The 10182-nt window shown below is 38.5% G+C and overlaps 1 protein-coding gene across 1 annotated transcript; it reads right to left on the bottom strand.

Moving 5' to 3' along the window:
• Positions 1 to 819: 819 nt before the first annotated feature.
• Positions 820 to 4674, bottom strand: LOC105179651 (receptor-like kinase TMK4). The gene is made up of 2 exons (XM_011103289.2): positions 2328 to 4674; positions 820 to 1673 (listed from the first exon to the last, which is right to left on the bottom strand). The coding sequence occupies exons 1-2, from the start codon at positions 4606 to 4608 to the stop codon at positions 1159 to 1161; spliced, it is 2796 nt and encodes a 931-aa protein (XP_011101591.1). The 5' UTR covers positions 4609 to 4674; the 3' UTR covers positions 820 to 1158.
• Between the last annotated feature and the right edge of the window lie 5508 nt (positions 4675 to 10182).

Consider the following 10182-nt stretch of genomic DNA (forward strand, 5'->3'; position numbering starts at 1 on the left):
AGTTACAGCAAATTTCTTAAACGTACACAATTTGTTTCTTTTTAGATTTTGGCCCACAATGACAATTGAATGTTGCTGGCGAGAAGAATCTGCAGCATGGAACATTCCTGTTGGAGACAGCCTGGAATTATGCATTACCCAACTGGGAGAATTTACTCATAAGATGCAATTTCCATATTTGAATAAATAAACATGTTAATAATACTACATATACTATGCTGACGCGGTATCTCATACTGATTGGTACAAGGATAACTTACTTTATTCTCTTTGAGATTAAATTCACAAATTTTCACTGCCTTTTGTAAAATTACAAATACACCTCGTAAAAGAGTGGTATTATAATGTAACTTACACGGTGTTTTTATAAATTTTTGTCGGTGAAAATAGAACATAATCTTATATTATAATTACAACCTCGAAATATGTACTTATCGTTTGATGTACGTGTACTTAAAACTTAACCTCAGTGAGTGTTCGTTTAATATACGTGTACTTAAAGCTTAACCTCAGTGAGTGTTAACCTAATTTACCTTTATTAAAACCTCCATAAATGTCACACCAGCCAACATTATTATCCAAAATTAAGTGCTGCGACAGTTGGGATCTTTTATTGTGAAGTAATGTTTTATGTAGTACTGCATATTATGTGTATAACCTTTTTTTTTTTTTTTTTTGTGAAGTATATGGATGATGTACATTTCATATACATGCATGGCTTATAATATGAAGTGCAACACAAGAAGCAATCGCATTTTGCAATAGAAGATTGAGACTGGTGCTGAAGCTGTTAAAAGCTTGAGGAACACTGAAAACCTGTTGAAATCTCAAATGCCTCATAAATATAGAAGGAAACTTGTAATATACACAAATAAAAGATACAACAATTCAGTACAATTTTTATGTTGACCCTTCTTTTGTCCATGGAATCCAATCAAATACAACAAACAACCCTATGAACTCAAGTTTTGTTACAATTACTATGATAACAGAAAATTTTCAAGTGCAAGTCAAGTGGGAAAAAGAATAAATTAAATACTATTTGCAACCTTGTGTAGTGACTCAAAAAGGATTCAAACCGTGTGGGGACTCACCTTGTTTTCTTGTTGCCTTCATGCCTTTGTGTGATTATGATATGATCCAACTGCTGGAGTCATGTTATCTACAATCCATTGAACTAAACGTGTCCGCAAATCCGGATGGTTTTGAGGGAATGCTTGACTGTGTCTCACTGTAAGACAAATCATCGAACATTCTTGAAGTGCCTTCGTCAGCTTGCCATCTTTGAAGGGCTTGAGGAAGACTCATGTGGAGGTCAATGCCATAACCATCCTCCTCTTCAGGTTTAGAAGGCTTCCATTGCTCTACAAGAGGTCCCAAGACATTAACTGCATGTCCCATATCGGGCCTCTGGAATGGCTCACGAGCAGTGCAGTGACCTGCCAACTCAGCAACCTTGCAAATGCTCTCGTAAGTTTCATCATCCGGATCAAGAATCGGGTCAATGGACTTCCGGAGGTTGTCTTTGTTGATAAGGACCCTGCGGAACCATGTGACTAAATGAGACCTTTCATCTGGCATTGTCTCATCAAGTGCTTTCCTACCAGTAATGATCTCCATCAGCACAACTCCGAACGCATAAACGTCAACTTTTGTCGTCACTCTTCCAGTAGCTGTTACGGAAACAGGACTATGAGTACCAATATCCAATTGAAAAGTTACTCAAAGTAGAATCATTCGAGAGATCTTTTGGTGGTGAAAGTACGAGCTTTCTTAAAATTAACAGCAGAAGGATGACAAATAGAAAAAAATTCTAGAACTCATCAGACAATTAAAAAAGTAGAGAAAAGTAGAAGATCCAAGAGTCTCAACGGTCGACAAATTATGTTGTTTCCTAAGTTTCTTTGAGCCGCATGTAGCAAGTCGGCTGGGTTGATGCAGTTAAGAAGTACCATTGAAGCAATTGCACATTAGTCTTTGAAATGTTATTAATGTTCTGTACAAAAAATGTCAGTTAAAGAGATGGAAATTCAGTTCCATTATGGATACAATACACAACCTACCACTCAGTACTCCACCTGGCACTAGATCTCATTTGCATCTCTAAAACACAAATTGCGGAAAAATGCTGAAACTATCTATAGAACTTAAGCTAAGTTGAGTCTTCACGGAATATCAAACGGCTAATTAGAGTTAAAATCTTGGATATTCCAGTATGTTATCTTCATCTTTATGATGCCTAAAAACTGGGGAATATCCAGTACATGTAGAATATGCAAGTTTGGCAGCTAAATTTAACATAACAGGAGTGACATAGAGATACTTACCAGCATATTCAGGGGCAAGATAGCCAAATGTTCCCGCCAATCGTGTCTCAACCGAATACTTCCCATCCGGTGCATTTTTTACCAATCCAAAATCTGCAACCTTGGCTCTCATGTCATCTGAAAGAAGTATGTTTGAGGGCTTCAAATCTCTATGAATGAAACTTTGCTGGGCTAAGCTGTGAAGATACTCAACTCCTCTAGCCACATCTAAAGCTATCGTCACCCTCTGTTTCCAAGAAAGAGGTTGATAGCCATGCTCCTGCCATTCAAACAAATGCTGGCCTAAAGTTCCCTGAGGCATATACTCATACACCAAAAGCCTCTCATTGCCATTAATACAGTATCCTAGAAGTGCAACCAAATGTCTATGCCTAACTTTGGTAAGGACAGCAATTTCTGCTTGAAATTCGTTCATTCCTTTTGTGCCCATTGCCCCAGATTCCATTCTCTTCACAGCAATCTTAGTCCCATCATGCAATTCACCCTTATAAACAACTCCAAATCCTCCTCTACCCAATACATTCTCCTCACTAAAATTGTTCGTTACTTGTCTGAGAACTTGTATAGAGATGGTAATGTTTCCACCTTCAAAAACAGGAATTTCACTATGATCACCACTGCTCTGGCTCTGTAATTCACTAGGTACTCCAGCATATCCATTCAATCCATTTGTTACATTAGGCTTCACCAATTCCTTCCCTTGCTCAGAGCCCTCTACCCGTCCAAATCTCTTGTGCCGTCTCTTGACATAGCATTTATAAGAAACAAACAACAGAACTCCTACAAATATCACCACAGCAACTATCACCCCAACAATAATACCAGCTGAACTAGATTTTTTTGATGATCCAGATGTGCTTCCATCTGGACTGCCCGGATTTGCTCCTGGTGCCCCAGCTCCACCACCACCATCACTTGTATTCTTACCAAGTAACAAATTACCAGCATAAGTAAACTTCACACGAGGAGGAAACACGGGAATGGGCCCGGACAAATTATTGTTGGACACATCAAAAGTCTGAAGCTGAGGCAGAGTTGTCAAGACACCAGGGATGACTCCAGTGAGATTATTATCATTCAATACCAAAGTCCTCAAAGAAGTCAGATTTGCAAACGCAGGTGAAATACTACCCGAAAATCCCTGCTTACCCATGTTCACAACTGTCACATTTGTTCCCTGCGAATCACAATTAATTAATCTCCAATCTTGGCAAGCGTTATTCCCCAGCCAAGACTCAGCCAAGGACATAGGATAACCGAGGGCACCAGCAACTTCAAGAAGCGTGGTTACCTGCGGATCACAAGGCCCTGGTTTATCTAAACAAAAGCTATTTGTAGTCCCAATTGTCACCTCAACTCTGCTCGGAAACTGGGGAAAAGGCCCCTGCAACTTATTATTCTGCAACGTAATATTAACAAGATTCGGCAGATTCATCAAAGAAGGTGGTACCACACCAGTAAACCTATTATCCCTCAACTGCAAATCAAACAAATTTGTACACTTTGATAAATCAGGAATCCCACCAGAAAAATTATTAGCATGTAACCAGACCTGGTACAACTGAGTCATGTTAGCTAACACATCAATTCCACCAGATAAACCTCGTTTCTGGTTATTGAGCCAAAGATTTTGAATCTCAGACCCGGAAAAAGATCCCGGCAAAGATCCATTCAGATCATTGTACGACAACCTCAGGTTCTGCAAATTTGGAAAGGATCCAAAAATATCAGGGATGTACCCAACAATACTAGCATTGCTAGCATAAAAAGTAACCAGATTTGTACTATCAGTCAAGTAAGAAGGGATTTGCCAAGGGCTCAGCTTCATATTTTTACTTATACTGAAAATCTGAAGATTAGTTAGGCCCAAAAGGAAGTTATTAGGAACAGAGGTGAAGCCGTTGTTGTCAAGATAGATTTGTTCTAGAGAAGTCATGTTTTCAAAAGAGGGCAGAGTTCCAGAAAGAGAGTTTTTTTGGACGGCAAGGGATTTGAGCTGGGAAAGCTGGTTGAGTTCCGGTGGGAGGGAACCGGAGACGGAGGCGGAGTTCAGGTTTATGGCAGTGACGTAGGTTGAGGTAGAGTCGCAGTTGACATTGGTCCAGTTGCAGAAGGGGGTGGAGGAAGACCAGCCGGAGGGGGCTGGGGACAGAGAGGAGAGGAACTTCAACATGACGGCAGAGTCATCGGCGGCGGATAGGACGAGGAGGCTGAGTAATGGAAGGAGGCGGAGGAGGAAGTGGTGGTGGGTGTGGGTGGCCATTTTCGATGGAGGAGGCATGTAACGTAAGGAGAAGAGGGAGGCGAGGTGCGTGTTTCAGAGTTGGGTCTCTTTTTGTAGGGTGTAGCGCTGTGTTTGTTCAGGATTTATTTATTTATTTATCATATTATATTTTACTTCCTTCCTTCCATTTCCATGAGTCGATTTTGACCTAATTCAAGATTTATGGGATTTGTAAAAGTTTTTTAGGGTTAAATAAAACTACCATCTCTACAATATGATTTTTAAATAAAAAATCACTCTAAAGTATGAAAAATTTAAAAATCTTTCTTGATTTAACATCAATTATTAAATCTAACTTCTTCATAAATTATGGCCAAAACGACCATATTATCTTAAAAAATCATATTTCTTTTTAAAAAAAGAGAAAAAAATAAGAAAGCAGCGATCTCAAAAATTTTAAAATTGATATTCTACAAAACACCAAGCAGTTAAAGAAAGAACAACCCTAATCCTCTTTTGAAGTGTTGGGCTTACTCCACGCACTAGATAAGTGTGAACAAGTTGAAGACCTACAAAAAATACAGAGGGCTTGGGCTTGATCCCAGCATTAGCACTCCATCGATCAAGTTAAATGGATAAGAGAATCTATATATCGAAAGTGAATAGTAATAAATGAATGATAAAGATACCTAAGATCTCTTTAATAGGGGCATTTATATTGTCTCCCCTAATGTACGGTTCCCATCTGTCGACTCCTAAGATGGCACCTCTTTCCCCTTTAGGCTGGACTTGCTTGGGCCTTTAAGCACTGAAGGCACTTCTCAACTATTACATGGGCATCCTTTTTTCGGGCCTTGAAAGGCATCCATCTTAAGATATATTATAGCCCACATCATTTATTCCCCCATCCCAAATGTCTTCTTTTGCGGGAGCCCAAAATTTAAACATTTTGGTCTTAAGTTTAAACTGTTCAAAAAAGGGTGTCCCTTCATCTGCAATCCTTTAGATGCACCGCTTCATTGACCAAGTCTCCTTATACAAAGGTTTTTATGGCGTGTTCGGATAACTCGAAATCCGCCCTACTTTTTATTGGGTCGAGTTCGGGTTTTAAAAATCCAACTTGAATAACCCAATAGGTACCTAATTAGAAAAGGGAAAAAATTGGGGAGGGTTTATTTCATAAAATTAGAGGCCTGAATTTGTGCATTTTGCTAATGCAAAAATTGAGTTTATTGTTGCTAACTTGCTATTTATGAAATTATATGTTTAAAATGTGTTTATAAATTATAGGTATTGGGCTATTAGTTATATTTTTAGTTGGAGCAATGGACTTTTGTGATTCTTTGCAATTGCAAGTTATTTTGTGAATAAAATTTTATTGCTTCATAATAAAATAATAATAGAAAAAAAAATTCTAACTTGCAGAAATTACCCGAACCCAACAGTCGGGTACCCACCCTACTCGGGTTTGGGATTGGGTAGTGTTATACACTACCAGACTAATCTGGTACCCAACCATGTTAACCCGAACTCGATTAACCCGACGATGCCCACCCCTATTTTTAGATTTAAGAATTCATTCTGGTGCAATATTTTTTAAGAAAGATTCAAATTGATGAATAAAAATTCGTTCAAAACTTCAAATAGGTATTTGAAGGTTCATTATTTTAGTTTAGGGTCTTATTTTATTGTGTATTTTATACTCTCCTCGCCTTGAACTCTTATAAAGCAAGACAGGTACTACTATGAATTGAATTAAGGGATAGAACCCCCAAAAAACATTTTTCTTATAATGAACTCTTTTTTATTTATTTGATTTCAATGAATCAAATGAACAAAAAAAAAAAGAGACCCTATTTTTGATCATTCAAAGTTGACATATATTTATCCAGAATCTCTTCCCTAAGTGCTTTTGCCCGGATTGATGGGAAAATATATATGGGGGCCTATATAGGAATTCAGAGAAAATCAAAATTAAGAAAGTTACACAAAGGGTTTTGAATTTGGATCAATTAGTTCCAATGCTTTTAGTAACGAAAGATTTTTTATCTGCCCTTCTGTAGAGAAAAAGTCGATCTATAGAGTTTCAACTTTGAATTTGGATTGAGTTCTTCTTCATCTGCACACACTCACAAGATGGAAGCTGAAGCACCTGCTAACTCCCCTGCAAATAGTGAGGAAGCTCGGATAGACGTTGCTCACAGTATCTAATCTTCTCTAAAAGTTAAAGATATACCAAAATTAGGTGTAATTATCATATTCCCTAGGTTTACACTATTCACATCCACCTGCCACATAGAATTGTGCATCGTCCCCCTCTCAATTGTTTAACTTTACATCTGCCCCTCATATAAGTAGGTTTTCGATTCCCTATAGACGATCTTATTCCCACATTATCAATCACTTAGGAATAAGCCCACCCAACTTGTTCCTAACGCTATGAGGAATATCCTATGCTTCATCATCTGGATGCAATATTCTAATCATGACACCTCTTTCGTGAATTTTTGGGCCTTCTTTTCTATATCACACTCCACTAGGTCTCAAACTCCTAGTTCCTTTTACATAAGTGCTCATCGGAGTATTATTATAGACAACTTTTCAATTATATTAGGTTGTGGAGTGACAAAATTTTCTATCTCTAGGCCCCTCTTGGTCGTATCTAGAACGTTCCTACCGATTGGTGTTTCCATAAATCGTTGTTTCATTAGTGGGTGCTCCTACTTGGAATGAAAATTTAGTAGAAAATGTTTTTACTGACCATCGGCTTGATGCTAAAAAACTTCTAATGGAAAAAGTTCTCTGGTTTGTTCATTTGATTCCTGTGAACATTAGTAGGAGTTTAGGTAATACCACAACTTTCTTATTTGTTCGCTTCAAGTTACTTTTTATTATTTCAAATATGGCCAATGAAGGTTTCCAAAGACAAGTTGAATTATTGGCCATGGGCCTAGCCGTTACTGACCATCGGCTTGATGCTAAAAAACTTCTAATGGAAAAAGTTCTCTGGTTTGTTCATTTGATTCCTCTGAACATTAGTAGGAGTTTAGGTAATACCACAACTTTCTTATTTGTTCGCTTCAAGTTACTTTTTTATTATTTCAAATATGGCCAATGAAGGTTTCCAAAGACAAGTTGAATTATTGGCCATGGGCCTAGCCGCAGGCATCACTTCAGCCTCGAAGTCCTATGCTACACCATAAATTCCAGAACAACGTTGCTGATGAGGGAATCAATTAGGGACCCAATGTAACGGGAGAACATTTGCCCATCCTTATAGTTGATCCCATTACCCAGCACCCTACATCTAGTTCTGGAACGATTTCCGCCCCTAACGATGTCCAAGAGCTTGAGGTTGAAAATCAAGAACTAACTATGTGGAAACGACCTCGTGCTTCTCATTCCCGTACATCCTCTCTCCAAAATCGATAGGCCCCGTGAAGATAAGTCCGTAAGGAAGAAATCTAAGCCTCAAACGAAAAAAGATCCTAGTCCTGTCACTTGTGCTTTTGAGAAACTATGAAAAGTGAAACACTCAGCCCAAGTAGGTCCTCATGAAGAAACTAAGACAAAGTATTTGTTCAATCACCTTATTGCAACACATCCGATGTGCGCATAGATACTGACGTTGGAGAAGTCCCCAGTGCTCGAGATGCTAAGGGGAAAGAGCTGTGAGAGACAAGAAGTCTCCGTCTTCCCGTCTACATGGGCATTGACCGATTAGTCATTTGACATCAGACAAAGTTGCTCGAGCTAACAGTTGATTGGAGGTTTCCTATCGTTATTTGAGGAGGCTAGGGCTGAAATTGGTGAAAAACTGTTTTATATACTCAACTAGCTTGCAATGAACAATCCTTAATTCCTGATTGACCCGCGAGTGTCAGAAAATAGCTTGGTATTTGACAGCCATGTAGGAGAGACTTCTTTTGAATCATACAAGGTTTGTCTCCTTCCTAAGGACTAAGTAGTCTTGGCAATGCTTCATCACCCCCGCATGGAGATGATGGGGGCTCATCTTCATCACCAAGTAAGTCTTATAAAGTTTCATCTCATATCCAGTGCATTTTTTGTTTCAATGCTAACTTGTTTCTTTTTTAAGATGGTCAGTGTTCTGCATTCCCTTAGTCTATAATGCTCTTATTAGAGATACGACCGTGGGGACGTGGAGGAATGGATGCAAGCTTTAGAGGACACAAACCAAAATCTTGAAGAGGATCTAAAGAAAGTTGAGCTTGCATTTTCTAACATAGAACCAGAACTGGGAGAAGCTCACTGCCCTCACTTCTTAGGACACCCTTACAAAGAAGTTAAGAGTAGAAAAACTGCTACTCTCTAAAATAGAGATCTTCCAAGAATCTTTATGATTGGAGCTTTTAAAATTGGGGGTCAACCATGAGACTCTTTGTGCTAAAGAGGTTAAATCCTTTGTTGTCTTGTGAGAGGGAAAGAAGATTTTCTCAAGGTTGATTGAATATGCAGCCCTTGTAAAGCAGGCTCGGATGAACGGGCTCGAGACTTCATGAGATCTTGCACCTTTGATTCCATCATCGTGAAGAAAACCACCAATGAGGGTTTTCTGAGATTTTACAAATGCTTGGATCAACTAAAATGTCTTGGAGGCTTGAAAGATAGCTTCCACCCTAACCAAGTCAACTTCTTAAACGACTCCAATCTTCAAGATTATCCTCAGAACTCATCTACTATTCATGAGTTGGAAGATGATGAGTTTGTGCAGCTGACCGACTTACCTCCCTCCTATAAACAATGTGGTTTCCTCTTCCTAGACGAACTTAGGAACTCAATAGAAAATCTTATTTTTATTTTGTGAAAAATGTTCTATAAAGGGCATTTTGTTTATACTAGGCGACCTTCATACAACTATGCACTTTGTATACCATATGTTGTTCATTATATCTCTTCTCTTTTGTGCTCATATTGCAAATACCTTTAATGGATCTCTTAGGATCTTAGTCTTAGTTGTGTTGCCCGATCCTTGATCTACAAAATCTAGGATGGATGCAGGATAGTACAACATTCGTACAATATTGTTTATGATCACCAAATCTTTACCATTCGTACAAGATAATACAACATTCTTACTAGCTTTGTTTAGATCTATGAAACAGTACACATCTGTCATTTCCCTATTCCTTTTGGCACGAGCAAGACATTTGACAACCATTTGGTGTACTGAACGTCTTCTATGTAACTTGCTTTCAACAACTTTTCCACCTCTCCAGCAAAAATTTTGTTTGTTTCTGACCCAAACGCCTATTTTTTTTTCACCGGCTTGATAGAGGGATGTACATTCAGACAATGTTCAATTACTCTTGGGTCTATCCCTTGTAAGTCTAAGGGTTTCTATGCAAAAATGTGAGCATGTTTTCCCTTAAAAGGTTGATCATCAGTAGCTTTATTAGATCATCCATCTAGGTCCCGACCTTCGTTGTTTTGGAAAGGATTTCCAAGGAATAGTTCAATCTCTTTATTCTCTATTAGATTGTGTAGAATGATCCCTTTCTTCTTTTTCACACCCTCCGTCCTGTATTTGTTTTCTCTATTTTCCCTACCTTCTTCTAGTCTACTCCCCACATGCAACATTGCAACATTCTCTAGCCAGCCTCTAATTCC

Source organism: Sesamum indicum, unplaced genomic scaffold (genome assembly GCF_000512975.1).
Source record: "Sesamum indicum cultivar Zhongzhi No. 13 unplaced genomic scaffold, S_indicum_v1.0 scaffold00186, whole genome shotgun sequence".
In the NCBI taxonomy this organism is placed as follows: Eukaryota; Viridiplantae; Streptophyta; class Magnoliopsida; order Lamiales; family Pedaliaceae; genus Sesamum; species Sesamum indicum.